This window comes from Choloepus didactylus, chromosome 5, assembly GCF_015220235.1.
Source record: "Choloepus didactylus isolate mChoDid1 chromosome 5, mChoDid1.pri, whole genome shotgun sequence".
Taxonomy (NCBI): Eukaryota; Metazoa; Chordata; class Mammalia; order Pilosa; family Megalonychidae; genus Choloepus; species Choloepus didactylus.
In genome coordinates this window covers 17,643,003-17,664,991 of record NC_051311.1, presented here as the reverse complement: position 1 = coordinate 17,664,991, position 21,989 = coordinate 17,643,003, and the positions used below count along the sequence as shown (strand labels likewise).

The 21,989-nt window shown below is 37.7% G+C and overlaps 1 protein-coding gene across 15 annotated transcripts in view; it reads left to right on the top strand.

Moving 5' to 3' along the window:
• PARD3 (par-3 family cell polarity regulator) overlaps positions 1-21,989 on the top strand; it is a 680,011-nt gene that overhangs the window by 642,669 nt on the left and 15,353 nt on the right. For all 15 annotated transcript variants that reach the window (XM_037835598.1, XM_037835600.1, XM_037835599.1 and 12 more), the window contains one exon: positions 20,116-20,236. In XM_037835598.1, the coding sequence (XP_037691526.1) occupies positions 20,116-20,236 (121 nt within the window). The remainder of the gene's footprint in view (positions 1-20,115; positions 20,237-21,989) is intronic.

Genomic DNA, 21,989 nt, shown 5'->3' with positions numbered 1-21,989 from the left:
ATATGTGGTTTTCAAATAGTTGCTCCCATTGAGTAGACTGCCATTTCACTTACTTGAAAAAGTCCTTTGAAACACAGAAGTTTTTAATTTTGAGGAGGTCCCACTTATCTACGTTTTCATTCATTCCCTGTGCTTTGGGTATAAAGTCTAAGATACTTTTGCCTACTGTGAGATCTTGAAGATGCTTCCCTATGTTATCTTTTAAGAGTTTTATGGTACTGGCTCTTATATTTAGGTCTTTGATCTATTTTGAATTAGTTTTTATATAAGGTGTGAGATAGGAGTCCTCTTCCATTCTTTTACATATGGATATCCAGTACCCCAAGGACCATTTGTGGAAGAGACTGTTTTGTCCCAGTTGAGTGGACTTGGCAGCCTTGTCCAATATAAATTGGCCATATTTGCAAGTGTCTGTTTCTCAACTCTCAATTTGATTTCCTTGGTCCTTTTGTCAATATATCTATCTTATGACAGTACCATGCTGTTTTTTACCACTGTAACTTTGTAACATGCTTTAATGTCAGGAAATGTGAGTCCTCTAACTTCGTTCTTTTGTTCAAGATGTTTTTGGTTCTTTGGGGCCCCTTACCCTTCCAAATAAATTTGATAATGGGCTTTTCCATTTATGCAAAGTAGGTTGTTAGTATTTTAATTGGGATTGCATTGACTCTGTAAATCAGTTTGGTAGAATTGACAACAATATTTAGTGTTCCAATCCATGGACATGGAATGTCCTCCATTTATTTAGATCTTCTTTGATTCCTCTTAGCAATGTTTTATAGTTTTGTGTGTACAAGTCCTTTACATCCCTGGTTAGATTTATTTCTAGGTAATTGATTCTTTTAGTTGCTATTGTAAATGGCATTTTTTTCCCTTGATTTCCTCCTCTGATTGCTCATTACTACTGTCTAGAAACACTCCTGATTTTTGCATGTTGATCTTGTATCCTGCCACTTTGCTGAACTCATTTATTAACTCTAGTATCTTTATTGTAGATTTTACAGGATTTTCTATTTATAGGATCATGTCATCTACAAATAGTGAAAGTTTATTCTTCCTTTGTAATTTGGATGCTTTTTATTTCTTTTTCTTGCCTAACTGCTCTAGCTAGAACAACTAGCAAAATGTTGAGTTACAGGGGTGACAGTGGGTATCCTTGTCTTCTTCCAGATCTTGGAGGAAAACATTTCAGTCTTTCAGCATTGAGTATGATGTTAGCTATGGGTTTTTCATATACACCCTTTATCATGTTGAGGAAGTTTCCTTCCAGTCCTATCTTTTGAAGTATGTTTATCAAGAAAAGGTGCTATATTTTGTCAAATGCCTTTTCTGCATCAATTGAGATGATTATATGGTTTTTCCCCTTTGATTTTTTCATTGGTATATTACATTAATTGATTTTCTTGTGTTGAATGATCTTGCATACCTGAGAAAAAATCCACTCGATCATGGTGTACTATTCTTTAATGGGCTGTTGGGTTCAATTTGCAAGTATTTTGTTGGGGATTTTTGCATCTATATTCATTACCAAAGAAATGGCCTGTAATTTTCTCTTTTCTTACAGTATCTTTATCTTTGGTATTAGCGTTGATGTTAGCTTGCTTTTGGCCTCATAAAATGAGTTAGGGAGTGTTCTCTTCTCTTCATTTTTTGGCAAGAGTTTGAGCAGGATTGGTATTAATTCTTCTTGGAATTATTGGTAGAATTCACCTGTGAAGCCATCTGGTCCTGGGCCTTTCTTTGTTGGGAGGTTTTGATGACTGATTCAATCTCTTTACTTGTAATTGGTCTGTGGAGAACTTAAATTTCTTCTTAATTCAGTATGGGTTGTTTGTATGTTTTTAGAAATTTGTCCATTTTTTTTAGGTTGTCTTATTTTTTGGCATCCAGTTCATGGTATCCCCTTATGATCCTTTTTATTTCTATGGTGTCAGTAATAATGTGTCCCCCCCCCCGCCATTTCTCATTTATTTGCGTCTTCTCTATTGTTTTCTTTGTCAGTCTAGCTAGGGCTTTGTCAATTTCATTGAGCCTCTCAAAGAACCAACTTTTGGTTTTGTTCATTCTATCTATTGTTTTTTTTAATTCTCAATTTCATTTTTTTTCTTCCCTAATCTTTGCTATTTCTTTCCTTCTGCCTGCTTTGTGATTAGTTTGCTGCTCTTTTTCTAGTTCTTCCAGATGTATGGTTTGGTCTCTGAATTGAGTATTCATTTTTTTTTTTTTAATTGAGATTGTTCACATACCATACAACTATCCAAAAATCCAAAGTGTACAATCAGTTGCCCATGGTACCCTCATACACCTGTGGATCCATCACCACAATTAATTTTTTTTTCAATTTTTAGAATATTTTCATTGCTCCAGAAAAGAAATAAAGACAAAAAAAGGAAACCCAAATCCTTCCATACCCCTAACCACTCCCCCTCCATTATTGATTATCATAGTTTTGGTATACTACATTTGTTACTGTTGATGAAAGAATGTTAAAATACTACTAACTGTAGTATATAGTTTGCAAAAGGTAAATATTTTTTCCTATATGCCCTTCTATTATTAACTTCTAGTTGTAGTGTCATACATTTGTTGTAGTTCGTGAGAGAGATTTCTAATATTTGTACAGTTAATCATGGATATTGTCCACCACAGGATTCACTCTTTCATACATTCCCATCTTTTAACTTCCAACTTCCCTTCTGGTGACATACGTGACTCCGAGCTTACCCTTTCCACCACCTTCACACACCATTCAGTACTGTTAGTTATTCTCACAACATTCTACATCACCTCTGTCCATTTCCAAATGTTTAAGTTCACCCTAGTTGAACATTCTGCTCATAATGAGCACACACTCCCCATTCTTTAACCACATTCTATATCCTGGTAACTTATAGTTCATGTCAATGAGTTTACATATTATAACTAGTTGATATCAGTGAGACCCTGCAATATTTGTCCTTGTGTGTCTTATTTCACTCAATATAGTGCCCTCAAAGTTTCTTCACCAATCCATTTTTTTTAAGATGATTTTGTTCACACACCATATATTCTGTCCTAAGTAAACAATCGTAGGTTCCCTGTATAGTCACGTATTTTTGTATTCAGCACCATTGCCTCTATCTGTATAAGGACATCTCCATTTCACAAAGAAGAAGGAAGAGTCAAAGAAGGCAGAGAGATGAAAGAAAAAGAAAAAAGAGAGAGAGAAATAACAACAATAACAACAAAAAAACATGACAGCTGGAAAGCAACAAAAGGAAAGATAGCATTAACCTAAAGTAGGATAAAGAGTCAGACAACATCACCAATGCCAGGAATCCCAAAGCCTTTCCCCTGCCCCCACCCCATATGCATTTAGCTTTGGTATATTGTCTTTGTTATATTAAAGGAAGCATAATACAATGTTTCCATTAATTATAGTCTCTAGTTTGCAGTGATTGTATTTTCCCCCCAATCCCACCCTATTTTTAACACCTTGCAGTGTTGACATTCGTTTTACCTCATGTAAAAACATATTTGTACCTTTTATTACAATCATTGAGCACTCTAGGTTTCCCTGAGATACACAGTCTCAGTTTTTATCTTTCGTCTTTTGTTCCGGTGTCCCACATGGTCCCAACCTTCTTCTTTCAAACATACTCCGTCATCTTTGTTCAGTGTACTTACATTGATGTGCTACTATCTCCCAAAATTGTTTTCCAAACCTCTCACTCCTGTCTTTTCCTTTCTGTCTGCAGTGTTTCCTTTAGTGTTTCTTGTAGAGCAGGTATCTTGTTCACCAATTCTGTCATTGTCTGTCTGTTAGAGAATACTTTAAGCTCTCCCTCATATTTGAAGGACAGTTTTACTGGATATAGGATTCTTGGTTGGTGGTTTTTCTCTTTCAGTATCTTAAATATATCACCCCACTTCCTTCTTGCCTCCATGGTTTCCATTGAGAAATCCACACATAGTCTTATCAAGCTTCCTTTGTATGTGCTGGATTGCTTTTCTCTTGCTACTTTCAGGATTCTCTCTTTATCTTTGACATCTGATAATCTGGTTATTAAGTGTCTTGGCGTAGGCCTATCCAGATCTATTCTGTTTGGGGTATGTTGCACTTCTTGGATCTGCAATTTTATGTCTTTCGTAAGAGATGGGAAATTTTCATTGATTATTTCCTCTATTATTGCTTTTGCCCCTTTTCCCTTATCTTCTCCATCTGGGACACCAATGACACATACATACCTGCATTTCATTTTGTCCTTAAGTTCCTGGAGATGTTGCTCATATTTTTCCATTCTTTTCTCTATCTGTTCTTTTGTGTGTAGGCTTTCAGGTGCCTTGTTCTCCACTTCCTGAGTGTTTTCTTCTGCCTCTTGAGATCTGCTGTTGTATGTTTCTACTGTCTTTCATCTCTTGTGTTGTGCCTTTCATTTCCATAGATTTTGCCAGTTGTTTTCTTGAACTTCTGATTTCTACCTTATGTACGCTCAGTTTTTCCATTATACGCTTCATCTCTTTTGCCATATCTTCCCTAAACTTTTTGAATTGATTTAGCATTAGTTGTTTCAATTCCTGTATGTCAGTTGAAGTGTAAGTTTGTTCCTTTGACTGGGCCATAACTTCATTTTTCTTAGTGTAGGTTGTAGTTTTCTGTTGTCTAGGCATCTGGTTTCCTTGGTTACCCCAATCAGGTTTTCCCAGACCAGAATTGGCTCAGGTCTTGGAAGTATCTGGTTTCCCTGAGGATGTCTTAGAAGATTGGTACACGCTCTGAGGCCTCAAGTCACTGTGCTTTTCCACCCAGCAGGTGGCACCTGTTGGCCTGTAACTCCTGACTGGTGCAAGGAGGTGTGACCTATGTCTGTTTTCCCCCAGGCTAGGGGTCTGGTTCTGAATGAAAGGCGGGTAGTAGAGCTTGGCCCCACCTCTTTTCTCTTAGGGAAGTACCCTCCCCCCTAGGGAGAGGTCATTAGCATTGGAATGGTCTCTGCCTATGCTATCTCCACCCTTGTCTGGGTCATAGTGCTGGGAACTGAAAATGACTGAGGCTTTTTTCCACTGAGCTGAAAAGGGGACAGAAAGCTCCCTTCAGGGCCAATCAGTAGCCACCCTTTGGCTCTCCAAGGTCAGTCATCACCTAAAGTCTCTGTCTGCTTGTTGGGGATTTGTAGCTTGCATCAAGCAGTCCATGCTTGTTAATTAAAACCCCAGTTGGAGCTCAGCTGAGCTATACTCGCTTGCTTGGAGAGTGCTGGTCTCTAGCACCACGAGGCTTTGCAGTTCAGGCCATGGGGGGAGGGGTCTCCCAGCTTGGATCCACAGTTTTTACTTACAGATTTTGTGCTGCGATCTCAGGCTTTCCTCCCAATTCAGGCTGGTGTATGATGAGTAGACAGTCACAGTCTATTGATGAGAGTGCTGTATTGAACTTTTCAGCTATTATTGTAGAGATACCTGTTTCTCCCTTCAGTTTTGCCACTGTTTGCCAGTTATTCCAGGTTATTTACTAGTTGTTCCTGGTTGTTTAATAGTTGTTCCAGGGGGACAAACTAGCTTCCAGTCCTCTCTATGCCGCCATCTTCTTCCGTCTCCTATTCTTTTTTAATGTAGGCATTTAAAGCTGTAATTTTTCCTCTCAGCACTGCCTTTGCTGCATCCCATAAGTTTTGATATGTTGTGTTCTTGTTTTTGTTCATCTCAAGATATTTACTGATTTCTCTTGTAGTTTCTTCTTGGACCCACTGATTGCTTAAGAGTGTGTTGTTTAACCTCCATATATTTGTGAATTTTCCAGTTCTCCACCTGTTATTGATTTCCAGCTTCATTCCATTATAGTCAGACACAGTGCTTTTTATAATCTGAATCTTTTAAAATTTACCAAGACTTGTTTTGTGACACAACATGTGGTCTAACCTGGAGAATGATCCATGGGCATGTAAGAAGAATGTATGTCCTGTTGTTTGGGGGCACAATGTTCTGTATATATCTGTTAGGACTGGTTTATTTATCATATAATCCAACTCTCTGCATCCTTATTGATCCTCTGTCTAGATGTTCAATCTATTGATGAGAGTGCTGTATTGAACTTTTCAACTATTGTTGTAGAGATATCTGTTTCTCCCTTCAGTTTTGCCACTGTTTGCCTCATGTATTTTGGGGCACCCTGGTTAGGTGCATATATACTTATGATTTCTTCTTGGTGGATTGACTCTTTTATTAATATATAGTGTCCTTCTTTGTCCCTTATAAATGTTTACATTTAAAGTCTATTTTGTCTGATATTAGTATAGCTACTCAGTTCTTTTCTGGTTACTATTTGCATGGAATATCTTTTTCCAACCTTTCATTTTCAACCTGTTTGTGTCCTTGTGTCTAAGGTGAGTCTCTTGTAGACAGCATATAGGTGGATCATACTTTTGCATCCATTCTGCCAATCTGTGTCTTTTGATTGGGGTGTTTAATCCATTAGCACTCAATATTATTACTATAAAGACAGTACTTACTTCAACCATTTTATCTTGGTTTTATATATCATATGTTACTTTTGTCTTTCTTTTACCATTTTAATTACATTTGCTGATAATCTTCATTTCTACACTCTCCTCCAAGCCTCTTTTTCCTGTCTTTTCATTTCAGCCTGCAGAACTCCCTTTAATATTTCTTGTAGGGCAGTCTCTTGTTGATCCACTTTCTCAGCAACAAAAATCTTAACAAAGAGCTTGGAGTGAACAAAAGATACAAGAAAGAGAGGAGGAAACTTTAAAGAACCATAATAAAACCACTGAGAAATAAGATACTGCAACCAACAAACATGAATAAGCAACTTTTAGAAAGGATTATTCAGAAAATATGAAAGAACTCTTAGAAAATAATAAATATCATAACAGTATGAGGAAATTCAGTGGAAAGTTTGGTAGATGAGTTTGAGGAAATTTTTCAAAAAGTAAAGCTTGAGGCACAGAACAAAGAGGAATATAGTGAGAAAGAAAGGAAAACAAAATCAAAAGTTTGTTCCAGCATACAGCTAATATGCTTTCTAGAAAGAGAATAGAGATAATGATGGAGAGAAGATTATTAGAGAAGTAACATAAGAAATTTTCCCAGAACTGGAGGACTTAAGATTGTAGATTGAAGAATCACCTACTGCCCAGCAAGATCAATTTTAAAAAGGGAACAGTACTGTGACATTTCACAATACCTGAAATAAAGAGAAGATCCTTTAAAAAAAGTACACAGTGAAGAGTTGTGAATCACAGTATCATCAGACTTCTCAACAGCAACATTGGAAGCTAGAAGATAACAGAGAAATACCTTCAAATATCAAAGGGTAACATTTTCTAATATGGAATTCCATGCCCAGCTAAACTATCCATGAAGGGTGAAGGTAGAATAAATATAGTTTAAACATGCAAAGACACAGATTTTTTTTAACTTTTAATAGACCTGTTTTTAGGAAGCTCTGGGATGTGTGCTCTAGCAAACCCAGTATGGTGATAAAAGGAGGCGTGAGAAGTTTTGTGCAGAGAATTAGAGAGCAACCAGTCCAAATTGGGGCTGGCATGAGGAGGGTTCAAGGTTGGAAGTCTCCAAGAAAATACTGGAATTCACAAACGATGGTTGATTTGGTCTTGTAGTAATATGTATTAAAAGTGGCAACAATTATAGACAGGCTCTCAAAACCTAAGCAAAAGAAAAACCAAGACTTAGAGAGGAAAGGGAATATTATCATAGTGGTTCACTTGAAAGATCAGTGAACAATATTTATGTAGTTCTAATAATGTAAACTCTGAAAACTCATTAGAAGTTGTGCTATAGCTATACTGGGAGGATGCAAGAAATGGAAATTGGGAGTATGAAATTACAATGTTTAAGAAAGCTAATGCCTCTTCTTCATTAACAGGAAGTCAGCAGATAATGTTTAAATTGATGAATCAGGAGATAGTGGAATAAACATATTATTCAGAAAATGGAGATAAAAACCAGAGGTATTTGGTTAGATGTGGGTTATTATTAAATCCCCAGCTTTTGTTTTAGGTAACAGATTCATGTTAATAATTTGCATTTACTGATATTGATTACAATATTTAAAATAGCTCACTAAATGAAAGAAAGTGAGACAGGCAAAAACCATTGATGAGAGCGTATCACAAACTAGGAATTATGATTGATTCATTCTGTGTATCTCAGGTTGAGTTCAAAAAGAAAGATCGTAGAAAACACCTAAAGCTATTGAAAGTGTTTTTTATGTGATAGAGTCATCAGAGGGACACGATGTGATGACGCAAGAGATTCTTTTTATTTTAAACCCTTTAGTTAGCATGTTTAAATATAAGCTATACATATATATGTGCTACTTTGAAAAAAATATCATTTACAAAAGAAAGATGCAAGTCAGATAATAATTTGTTATGATTATTATATTTGTTTTATAGTTTTCAAAGTCTTACGAGCCAGCTGACTGTCGTTGCTGTCACCCTTTCCGAGACGTAAAAACTGGCACTCAGAGTTTAAGCTTGTTCTGCTATACCTCATTAATTTAAATCATGTTTAATAACATACAATCAGTCCTAAAAGGATTGCTGATAAGTTTCTGGTTATTCATGTGGTAAATATAAATCTATCAATAATTCCAAACCCATATGGTCATACTTTTTGTATTTTTCCCATATAATAATTTAGTTGAAACTGTGATGAGAAATTAAATTGATTGACACTTCCATTTCATTAATACCCTGTATTCAGATAGATTTGTAAGTTCAGACATTGCCAAATTGTTAATAGAAGAGAAGCCAAGAAAATTATTAATTATTTGAAGTTAGTCAAGACCATAAATAAATAAAAGTAAAAAAAAAATCAGTCAAGAAAAATATTCTAATGATCTTTAAAATGTTTACAAACCAATAATATATACAAACTCTTCATTTGGGTACAGCCAGAATTCTGATTTTGTTTTTAGAAAACTAATAAATTTATGTTTAACTATTTTTATGCTAGTGTTCAAGGATGTTTCAGACGTGGCCTCTCATGAAATTTTGAGGCATCATATCCCGTTACATTGTTTCCCATTTTGAGTAATTTCGGGAAAGTCATGTAGAATTTAGCCATAATTTAGAATTATGGCGTGAGTACTAAGCACTGCATTTCATTGGAGTTTTTATCTTTAAAGCATAGTGTAGCTTAGTTTTGTGTAGTATTTTGCAATTATGCTGTCATTAAAAACAGAGAATGCAAAAAACAAAGAAAATGTTAGCCTTGAATTCTATGTAATCATTTCATGATTAAAGAATTAAAATAATGGCTCTCTAATTAGTTTCTATGCTTGTAGGATAAAACCTCTAATATGAAAAAGAACATGACAATCGTTTTATTTTGTCATCAAAACCCATCAACTTTTGTAATTTAATTTCCACTGCTTTTTTATTTCAAAGTTTCCTAATATATTCCTGTTTTCTCTACTCTTTTAGTCCCTCAAGATTTTCACCTGTAACACTGAATTCCTTTTGCTCTTTATTTAGACACCTAAATGTATATTTCAGTTTGAAGCATAGACTTCAACTCTGCCACTCTGGCTAACCCTTGTATCTCCGGTGATTTTATTGAATGAATAATATATCCCATAAACTTCCTTCAACTCTCTAACCTGTTGGAATACCTTACATGTCTCTGCCATTTATTAGACAGTTCAAGAAAATCATACCATCTATAAGAAGTAAATGCATTTTGGCATTAACCCTAAATTACAACTGCTTCTTGCACTGTTCAAAGCAAAATGATATATATGGTTTCTTATAGGCAGTAACATTTTATTTTCAAGAATGCATTTAAATTCAGAAGAGTACCTGGAAAATATTTTACCTCCCATCATTTATTGTTTAAAACTCATAGTGTTGCTTGTTATGGATTTGGGAAGGCTCTGCTTCTTCCAGGATCCCTTTGCTTGTTTCCTTCACTGGGCTGAGGAAGTTCAATCTTTTTTGACCATCTCTGGGGTTTTAAGATACAAAGCTCTCACAATAATCAAAATGTCAGTTATTTTTAAAATTTTTTATTAGAATATGACCCTTTAATCAAAAACTTTCATAAATAATTTTATGTTGATAGTTTTAAACACTTTCTAAATAACATCACTTTTGCACTGAGTTTTAAGCAGATGCCTCCTGGGTGGGTGACTGCAGTAGATTTAGCAATCCTTTGGGGTAGAAATAAGTTTGGGTTATTTCTCTGAAATTCACTCGTCAGGAAAAGCTACCTAGAGCTCACAATAGAATGTATTTTTCGTTGGCCCCTAAAATTATGTGTGTGGGCACGTGTGTATGTTCTTTGTAGCTGCAGGAAATCTCGCTCGAAAAAGAGAAGTTGAATCTTTTCTCACTACTGCCTGAGACCAGTGACAGGCTAATAAGGAAGAGTGATGGTAGCAATAAAATGGGGCGAGGGGTGCATTCCTGAGATTTCGCTGCTTATAAAATGATAGCCCTGTTAAAGAAAGACCACAGAGGGACTCAAAGTAAAATCTAGTCTCTAGTCTTTCTGATGGAGATAGGTGACCCACCCTGTGATCCCGGGAGTGGGAATAGCACACCAGAACAGAATGAAGCATTAACGGTTTTGGTGACCACCTTTTTAACCCAGAGAATATAGCTGTATGTTTTTAATTTGTTATGATTTATTACACTGAAATTGGTGTGAAATGGCCAACAAATCATGGGTGTCAGAATCTGGAAATGAATTTTATCAGCTGAGGAAAGTGAGTGCCTTTGGGATTTGTATAAATTCCTCATAATTCTTTTCATATTACAGATGATGAGCAAAGCTGTGAAAATAAGCTGAAAATGACATGATCTTTCTTAAGTAGCTAATTTTACATGTACACATAGACACAGAGAAATGTAACCACTTGGCCAAAGTTTTAGCCTTTCTTTATATTTCAAGGTGATTTGTACATACCCACAGAAATATTTGTCTAAAAATCTTAAGGTAACATTAAGACCATTTGTTACATATCCTAAATGTCTGGGATTATCTATAGAAAAATACAAAAATGACAGGATATTTACCAACTTTAGTTTTTCACTGTTCACATTTGGAAAAGGAAATTCAGACCTCCATACCAGTGGGGGGGGGGGGACAGAAAGAAGAAAAAAGAAAGTTAAGATTGAAGAAAGATCTATCCCCAAATTTCAGATGTTATAAATACCCTTCAGCCTTGCAAAGAACCTGCCCTTGTTAGAAACTAACTTTGCATGCATAATTAATTTGAGCACCGCATTCTGACTTCACAACCAGAAGAGAAATTGAATTCAGGTGTTTGGTGAACATATGGGGGCTTTACTGTGAATTTATGATCTGTGGTTTGAGTGTAAAACCCCACGATAGTTACTGATAAAACTTAATGAAGCTTGTGCAGAGGAGCTATTTTTATTTGTAGTTTGGTAATTGATACATTTCTTGGTTTAACCCTCCCACCCTTTCCCCCATTCCTCATAAATCTTCCAGCTTGAGAAAAATGGCCAAGTGCAAAGCCCTAGTAGTCTCAGCCAGCTTGGTCTAATGCTTACCCGATTTGAAAGTTCAGAGTTCGCTTTTCCACAGCATTGTACTCTTTTTCCTTCCCTTTCCTTTTAATTTGGCAATTTATGCTTCTTCACCTGTCCAAGCACAGAAGGCAAACCTGTGGTTTTGAGCAGGCACCATGGGAAAAAGTGCTAAGTTCCTCTAAGAGAAGCAAAAAGCTTCACTGAGAGGGGTTGGGGGGAAGATACTGCTTTCCTCTTAAGAAATCAAAGATAGGGGCACAGGATAGCTCTTCATTAAAATTTAGACAACACATCCATTGCCATTTAAAGGTTTCCTCCCCGAGAATTAGTACATGTGAAAGGGACAGGAACAGTAACCTGCCAAACATACCCTAGCAATCTGTATTAAGGAGAATGCTCCTGATTTCAGAACCAGGAGGGAAAGCACATGATGAGTGCTCTATTTTAACATAGGGGGCGTATGGGTTTAATGAGAAACCCATGTTTGCTCGCTAATTTACAACAATTAAGAACTCAGTCCCGACTTCTGTAGATTATGACTATTTATCTAGCAATTCAAAGTTCGGGAATATTTTGTGGAATTGCTCATCACTGTAGAAAAATCTCAGTGGGAAGAAGGTTGTTTGCCTGGAGTCTCTAAATAGTGTTATTTCCTGGTAGTGTGGTTAGCTCCCCTTTCTAGTTCAGGGACATGTTCCCCCAAAGCTTTAGTCATCTCTGTTCAAGAACTTGTTTGTATCCACTTTATCATGCCGACAATCTGTCTGTTTTGAAAGGATTACAACTCTGTACAACAGTGCATGACATCACAGTAAGACACTGCTTAATGAGCTGAGAAGTTTGTGGTCAAGCTGGATGCCTGGTTCTAAAGCTACTGACAGTTCTGCCTTACATGTTTCTTCCTGTGTCATTTTTTTTGCCTACTCTGGTCCTGGTGTCTGTTTTAAGTGACATCCATGAAGTAGTTGAATTTTAGATTTGCCATTAGTAAAAATACAAGGACTAAAAGCTTTTCCTTTCAGAGGATGCAGTAAGAATCAGTAATTGGGCAAGGAAGCAGGGAAGTGCTCCAATTTTTCTCCTGTGAGACTGTTTCAGAAAACAATAGTACTCTTGGAGGGAAGGGGGGATATTTTATATACAAACCAGATCTTTAGTCCTTCTATGTGCAAAACTGCAAAGGAATTCCTTAAAGAAACACACATATCCTGTAAATAAGTGGTCTTAAAAACAGGAACCCTCCCTTGAAGATTGAGTTTGTTGCCTAAAGACATTAACAAAGCCTGGAAAAGTCAGGATTTAGGAAACTAGGATCTCTAAGTGTAAATGAATTGAGTTTTGGAAAATTTAACTTATTATCTTCTTTATAAGTGTGGGAGGTGCAGGCCACAGGATGTTTCAGAAGTCTTGAGTGTGGAAACCCAGAATGTGGGAGGCAGTAAGATTTTGAAGCACTGGCAGGTGGAGGAGAAAAGAGTTCCACAAGCAGAGATGTTTGACAATTTGCAGAACTGTAATGTGGTTTTCCCCTTGGTGTGTGCACAGGACACCTTGGGGGTGGAGGTGGGGGGTGGTTATAGAGATATGTCAGCGGGAAAGAGCTCTGAGTGTTGTATGTCATTAGTTTCAAGATTGCAGGTATAATTTGGAAATTGACTTTTTGCATTTTTTTTTTTTTATTGGGCAAAGAATAATGATCCGTTTTGCGTCCCCAGTAATGGGATGCCAAGTGCAGGTGTGAAATTCACTAGCATTTGGAATAGAATTTTGTACTTAGGCCAAAAGTAAATTGCTAGAGCTGAAAAATATATAGCAAAAGTGAAATGGCTATAAGCTGATATGGTTAACAAAAATCTTGACTATGTACTTGGTCTTTTGTAAGTTGGTGATTTGAAGGACATCTATTAAGTCCTGAGCTTCCTAACTAAAGCACATTTTAACCGGGGATATCCCCTTCTGAATTGAGTTGTTTATTTGACCCAGCTCCCAGCACGTCAGCAATCTCTGCCAGAAAAAGAAACTAGGAATAGGCCAGTGACTTCAGTTGTACCGCATAGCCTGGTTGACAGGTCTGTTATGCCATGCTCAAGGAAAATACCCATATTCCTACCCGAGTCGCATGAGGGCTGATTTTCAGAGATCATGGTGCCAGAGCAGGACATTTTGGGCGAATTGGTAGGGATGTCGACAAAAGGAGGCTCTCTGAGTAATTGGAGAGAGTTCTGTGAGGTGTTCTTGGCTTCATACTCGAGTTTAGTGAATTGGTTTTATGTGTTAAGAGTTGGCAGTTACCATCTTTCACTTACATCTTCTACCGTAGTATTTACTTTGTGCAGTTTTTCTCGGAGACCAGAACTTTGGAGTGACTAAGTACCTAAACAATAGTGGTGAAACTCATTCATAAAATATGGTTCCTCTAAAACTCTTTTCTTCTTCTCTTCTAACTAACATGATTTTGTAACAGGCATTACTTACTTAGTTCCAACTGAGGGTAGGCACAGCTCTAGACATTTCTAGGCCTCTTTATTTCATTGGTTAACAAGTATGTACAACCTCCATATCTGGACCCCGACATTTTTCTAGGTGATGTGATGGTGCTATTGGTGGTGATGGTGTATGTGAGTATTTGAGGGAGGGCAATTTACAGAGTTTAACAGCCCTCTATTGCCACAACGCTGCTGAATTACAAAATCCCCTAAAACCCCCATGGGATACACTAACAAGCATTTACTTCTTGCACATTCATCTGGAGATAGGCTGGCGATTGGCTGATCTAGGCTGAGCTCTGTTGCACTTGACTTTAGGCTACAGGTTGGGTCCAGTTGGCCCCATCTATCTCTTATTCTCCTTACTCTGGGGGCATGTTCTGCCCAGGCAGGAAGGCAGGGAACACAAGAGAGGAGACCCCCCCCCCCCCCAATGCAATCACATTGCAAGCCCCTGCTTGCATCACATTCACTCACACCCTTTTTGTCAAAACAGGTTGTGTGGCCTAGGCCAGCATCAGTGGGGTGTACATTTTCTATTGTTTTGTAACAAATTACAACAAACTTAGCAGCTTAAAGCCACACACCACTGTTCCCTTACCATTTCGGTGGGTCTGGAGTCTGGGCACAGCTTAGATGGATCCTCTGCTCAAGGTCTCACAAGGCTGCCTCCAAGGTGTCCGCCAGGCTGGGTTTTCACATGGAGACTCCCATTCCTGCAGCATCCCATTCCTTGCAGCTGTAGGGTCCATGGCACCTTGCTTCTTCAAAGCCAGCAAGGGGGAGAGAGAAACTAGCAAGAAGGACGCTATGCTTGTTTATCATTACACACCTATGGAATCACACAAATATAACTGTAAACATTCCAACACCTTTGCCACATTGCTCTGGTTAGAAGCAAGTCACAGGTCCCACCCGGCCGCAGGGGGAGGACTATGCGAAGATGTGAATATCAGCAGACGGGTATGTGAGGACCCCCTTAAAGCCTCTCCCTTGCAAATATTTGCTGAACAATCTAAGCTGCCACATGAAATTGACATACAAATATATGCATATCTAATGGTTGTCGTCAAGGCACAAACTTAAGAAAGAAAAACACATACACATACAAGTTCTGCTAAACACTGTGAGACAGTATTTGGATCAGAAGGTAAGTAGTATTTGAAAATTGAAAGGAAAAGATGACTGTGCATTAGAGTAGTTAGGAAAGGCTTTAAGGAAATGGAATTTGATTTCTCTGACTTACTGGTAGAATTTGGAAAAACAGAAAGAAAAGGAGAGGGCATTACCAAAAGAAAAATATGAACAAATTTATCTTCCTCTTCTCTTTGACAGCTTTTCTTCTCTTGTACCGGAGATTATAATCATTTCCTCATTCTGACCAACATTGAAAACATGCCATAATTCATCTCCTTTCTCTTCTTCCCTTTCACTTTTCCCTTCTTCTTTGGGAAGGATAGTGTATGCTAACATGGGACCTCCCTGTAAACAGTAAACAGGGAGTGGTTGCTCTCTCTTCCGCTAAATTCTGGACCTTAAAGCTATGCTGTCTATTCCAAGGCACCCTAATTTCTTTTGTGTAATTGAAAATGTAAATGTTAAAGTATGATTGATCCATAAATAATCAATCAGTGACATCACAGACACCTCTCTCTCTGAATCTGCTAGTCTAGGAGAGAAGTCAGACCTCAAGCCTGCAGGCCATTATACCCAGAGGTAGAAAGATCAGAAGCAGCAGGTGCTTTAGGAGCTACAAGACCATGTGGACAATGCCCAGCATTCAGTTTCTAAATATATTTCTTGGGACTGTTACTGGGGACTAGTGGCCTTCTCTTGGTGCAGTGAAAGTAATAGCCTAGTGAAACAACATATAAAATAGGCAGCATTGACAGAATATAAAGCAGGTCTTGTAAGCTAGCAGCTAGCAGACCTATTTTGTTTCACTTACCTAGAATTGAAAACAACAATAAGCCAACTTTTAAATTTTGGAAAAACCTATATTTCTGGTTTCTCATGGAAAATCTGAAGGCAGCACCAGGCCTGCATCCCTCCAAGGCAGCAATCCACTGGAGCCAAATATTTTATCCCCCACTTGTCACAACATGTTTGTGGGTGCTTCCAGTGCAGCAGGGTCTCCTTTATTCCTAAATTAATTGCCCCTTAGGCATTCGGATTTGCCCCAACCCTGAAGCCTGCCAGGCATTGTTTCGAAAGTATAGCCCATATAGCGCCTGCAGTGCTTTCTGCACACATGCAGATTCCTGGGTTCTGCACTAGACCTACTGAATCAGAAATCCAAAGGTGCCTCTCAGGAATCCGCATTTTTACATAAGCACTCTGGATGATTCTTAAGCACACACAGTGCTTATAAGTGAGAAGCACTGTTGTAAGCGATGGTTGGATTAGCATGACTGTGGAGCATGGGTAAGGATGGGCTCCCATGCTCACCTGCAAATAGGCTCATTGCTGCACTGAGTGTGAATTGGTATTTTCAGGTGCTTTAGCAATGCCCGTTCCACTCATCCGATTTAAAGCCTGGCACCCTGGGTGGTCTCCCTCTGACAGGAGAGATTGCAACCCCCATGGTAATTATGGATGAGAAGGATCTGAATTCCACATAATTCAGGATCATGGTGTGCAGATCCCTGTTGGGAATCTCCATAGTGTGTGATCCAGTGTTTCCTTCTTTAATCTTGTCAGAAATGAACGAACCAGAACTAACCCTATTCATTTAGTTTATACACACACACACACACACACACACACACACATACTTATACACACAGTGCATGCATTCATATTTATTTAAGAAAGATCTAGTTGTGCTACAGACACCAATGTGCCTGAGAGGGCTGAATGTCCATGTTGGACTTTTTTTGTAGACAAATTTTTTGGTTGTTTATTATGTGGATTTTTACCCAAAATATCTCTATAATTCCCTCCTTTCTGAAGACTACTGGTAAATCATGATTTACTGACTCCTCATGGAGAATTTTATTGCTGCACTCACCCCTCTGATTGACTTAGCTGGTATCTTTTATTATATGCCTCACACTAAAAAGTAATGTGCAGCTTTAAGCTGGCGATGAACCTAAATGTAAGTTGATGGGAGAGTGTAGGGATTAGTCACTATTGCTAATGAATTTTTAAAATTTCCTTCAGCTTTCTTGGCAGCACTGCCGATCAAGAATTTTAGAAGTCCAAATGTGAATTGTTGGCCCAGTAGAGACTGGCCCAAGAAACAGAAGTGGGCAGTTGGAATAGTTTCATCTCGCGAAGTCAGGATTTCACCTTCAGACTGCCAACTGTTGTTCCCCAAGGATGCTTGATGGCCTCCCAGTCTTTGGAAGTCTTCATCAATAATGAAAACCAGTGCCACCTGTTTTCCAAGTTCAACCCGTAAAGTGGCTTAGGCAAGTCAAGGAGGCAAAGGAAAAGACAGGAACAGTGGTCTCACTAGATGCTCAGATTTGAAAATAAGGGCAGAAGTGACTTCCAGAACCTGTCTCATACTTTGAAAAACATTGAAATGACCAGAATTTAAAATTAAGGCCTCTTGGTCAACTTCCCTTCTTGGGAGATTGGACATTCACTTAACCACAAATAGTAGGAGGTCAAGTTTCATCAGCCTGGACTTCATGAAAGTTCAAGTTATGGGTTTAAAACTATCTATGATACGTGAAAATAATAGAGAGGCATTTCTGGTTAGACTTGTAAAACACACTGTCAGTCAAGCCTCCCACCATCCTCACATTAAAAGCTATGAAGTTGTCCACCACAAAGATATGTTTAAGTCCTAACCCCTGGTCCTATGGTGGGAACTCACTTCTTAATGGGATCTTCAAGGATCTTATTAAAATAAACCAATATGACTGGAGTCATATTTTCCTTATAAGCAAAGAAAATTTGGACATGGCAGTAGAGGCCAGAGAAGGAGACAGGAGTCAGATTTCCATGTGACAGAGGCAGAGACGGAGCCACCACCAGAATGCTATAGACTTTGAAGAAAGTATGGCCCACTGATACTTGGATTTTGGATTTCTAGCTCCCAAACTGTGAGACAATAAATTTCTATTGTTTAAGCAGGAAAAAAAAAAGGCTATGAAGTGTGCCAGGAACAAAAAGAAGCCCAGCTGGGAAGATGGCAGTGAGCTTGAGGAACGATCACTTTCCTATCTCTTTGTCTCATGAATTTTATCATTTTCTTGCCTACAGCATCACTGGTTCACATAGAGAATGAGTTCCATAGATTGGGCTTACGTCAGGTAGCCACTATTGACAATGTATGTTAGAACAATAGACGATGCTATACATAATTTTCAAAAGCCAATAGAAGTAGCAGTCTGCCTTGCTCAAAAGTATGGAGGGGAAGTTTTGAAACTGTACCCATACGTGGCCTGAAGCCTCATGTTGTCAAAAATATCATGTTTTACAGACAGGTTAACCTTTAATGTTCTCAGGCTGATCAATTCAAAATATTTGAAAGAGGAAGAACAAAGGAATGACAGGATTTTATTGACTGGGAAAAAGAGTCAAATTGAATGTATCGACAGGATATTCAAGAAGCTATAATGAAATTGATAGGAACATGAAAGTGTCAGAGCACCAGTAGATTAAATGATGAAATGCTATCCAATATTCTTGGAAGACATTAATATTGTGGTCCTGTACATAAACATTCTCAATTTGAGATTTTTACATTTTTGGAATTATTCAAAATATGTGGAATTATGCATAGACATATGTTTGTTTTAGAATTTTATAAACTCTACTATGTAGACTTTGTTTCCAGGATACTTCATGCAAATAACTCACCTAAGGGTGAATAGTTCAAATACACACTTTGAGCAACAAAGGCAATGTGTTTTCAGTAAAGACACTTGATTTTCCCAATAGCTAGCAGCTGCCCATTCTGCTAGCAGCCAGAAGGGTGTATATGGCAAATATAAGACTTGGTTCCTGGCCTCAAGAAGCCTGAAGTTTTGTTGGCAAGAAATATTATACACCCGATGTGCTTGAATAGCCTTCCTCATAGGATGCAATTTAGTGCCTTAATGAGTGGAATAGACCAAAAGTACTGTGAGACTTAAGACTGATTTAATTTTGGTCATTGATCTGCATTGCTCTTTTAAATACTGTTTTTTGAAGATTTGTATGATGTTATAAGGAGAGGTTTTGGAGATTGGTAATGGGTTTTACAAAGTGATGCAACATGACATAATGAAATGAGGGTTGAACTTGAAGCCAGAAGATCTGGATTCTAATCTCACTTTCCCCCCTGGATAGCTGGGAGACTATAGACAAGTCACTTATCATCATCAAATGTCAGTTTCTTCATTGGTAAACATTTATATGTGTGCCTGTGTGTGTGCACATGCACTGGTGGTGTATGTATATGAAATAATACCCCCTGCATGTGAGGATAAAATAAAATTCAGTGCTGTACAAAAAGAAGAAAACAGCGTTATTAATTAATAGGTCAAATCAAACTACTACCTGAATTGATGTTACAAATCCTTTTCCTTTATGCTCTGAGAATTGTGTTTTGTGTAAAGGCCTCTGATGACTCATAAATGGGAACTTCATATGAGGGTGTTATGAAAATAATACTGAACATTTGTGAGGTGGTATTTTGTTGTGTTATCATCCATTTGATTGTTACAACTTTGATATTTAGAGCAAAATGAATATCTCCAGTTCATGTATAAAGAAATTACAGCTCAGAGGCATTAAGTATCTTAGTTAGGGAAGGTGTAGGAGCTAGGATTAGACCCTGGTATTTCTGAAGTTTAATGCAGGGTCCTTTCCAAAAAACTTTCACTGCCAACACCTTGCCAGCTTAGAAAGGAAATGAGGCTTCTAAAGAACTGCATAAGAAAGGAATATCTAAAAATACTGCTTACTCTCTTGAATATCCATCTTAGCTTCAATAAGGCTTAATCATAATAACAAAATGAAAACATATTTCAAATGCTTAGATATTTTTTTAAATTCACGTCCTCTTAAGTAGTCATTTCACAGCAATGTGCCATTTTTTTTCCCAGTTACTGCAATTCACAGATTGTATTTCTGAAGGGCGTTCATTGTTGCCCCTTTCTCTTTTTTAGCAACAGATCCACTCCTAGCAACCATGATCGGATACAGCGTCTGCGGCAAGAATTTCAGCAAGCAAAGCAGGATGAAGATGTGGAAGATCGGCGACGCACCTATAGCTTTGAACAACCCTGGGTGAGTGTTTGGTTCTCAGGCACAATGACGTGTCAGTCCTGCAACTTCCCTACAGTAAAGGCTGCTAGGCTATGACTTCAGTCCTTACGGAACGAGACAAGATGGAGCCAAATTCCTTTGACCTTTAACTTATTGACCTTCCCCTCGTTCCCATCTGGGTTTCATCATTGCTAATTTCATTTTGTATCATGTTGTGCCATCTGTCATTGCATAATAGATTTCATTTGCCTTATGACAAGGCATAGCAAAAGCATTCTTGCTCTCAGCAATGCCTTTTTAAAAAAAGTTTAGTCAGTAATTTTTTATAGATATATTTTTCCTCAGAATCAAAGAGCCAAAATAAATTAGTTCAGCAGAGGTTTATTGTGTACCTACTGTACACAATGTCCTGTGTTTAGTAGATTAATTTTGTGGAAGAAAAGAGAAGAAGGAAAAATGGGAGACTAGGTATTGGTTTGAAGGGCTTCCCCTTTGTTCAAATGAGGTGGATGGACTTAGAAAGGGATTTGGCAATGTGGGATGAGAGCACATCAGGAAAAATCCCTCATGAGATCAGTTCTAGCCTGACTTTGGGAGGTTCTGAAACAAGTCCAGCAGATATATTATCTAAGAAAATCTCTAATTGTCTTCTACAACAATATCACTATTAATGGTATTAAAAATGTCTTGTTAATTTTTCTAGATGATTAAGTAAATTGAATCATTCCCAAGTAGCAACTGACAGAATTCTGTTCACCTACTTATATTGGTATAATTGATCCATCTATCCCTACTAGTTTTCTTAAAGTAGAATTGTTTTGTGATGTGTGGGAAACATTCTTAAGGTTGTATATTTAGACAAAGGGACTGAAAAGAGTAATGAATACACTGCCAACCTGGAGAAGAAAATAGCAGCTGCATAGGGAAATGGTTATCACACAGCATAGGCTTAATACTTCCTAGATTATGTCATGAGGACAAGTTTAATGGACCAGTATTATGCTATTTTACTTCGCCCTAAACATGGACTTCAAACCAGCATCTTCACAACATTTATCCATTAATTATTTTATTCATCAAACTTACTGAGCATTTCCTCAGTAAGTTCAGTCATTATGTTTGGTACTACACAACAAAAGAATGGCCTCGGAACTCCAGAGTCTAACCAAGGAATACTTTTTTCTTATTCATTGATTTATTTCACTATCTGATCATCGGACATTAAATTACCAGTCTCACAAAATCAGTTTTATATTATAGATCAAACACCATGATGACATTATTTCTGCCATGCATTACTTGTGGCTTATTTGTTCTCTGGTTTTAAACTATACCCATAATAAAGTTAATGTGTTTTCCATAAAAAAAACAAAAACAAAAACAAACAAACAAAAGAAACGCAGCACTGCGGTGGCCTGTCCAAACATGTCCAACTGCCATGCCAGTTTAGAAGTTGATTTAGAAGTGGTTGGATATGGATATGCATGGGATTTTGAGGAAGACAGAAGAACTCCATCCAAGTCAGCTTTGGGTGGTTGGGAGGTGCTTGAAAGAACACCTCTTCAAAGTTGGAATGTATTTTGAATATATAATTTAGAGAAAGAGAAACATATAGCTTTAGGAACCGAATCAATGAATTTATTTCTGATTGGCGACACTGTATCCAAATGCAAGGTCTCTATGTTTCCTTGAGACTAAACGAGAATTCTACTTCTTCACTCCAGATGTTTTTCGTTGGGAGGTGTGAAAATGATTTGATATTCATTTTGGATTC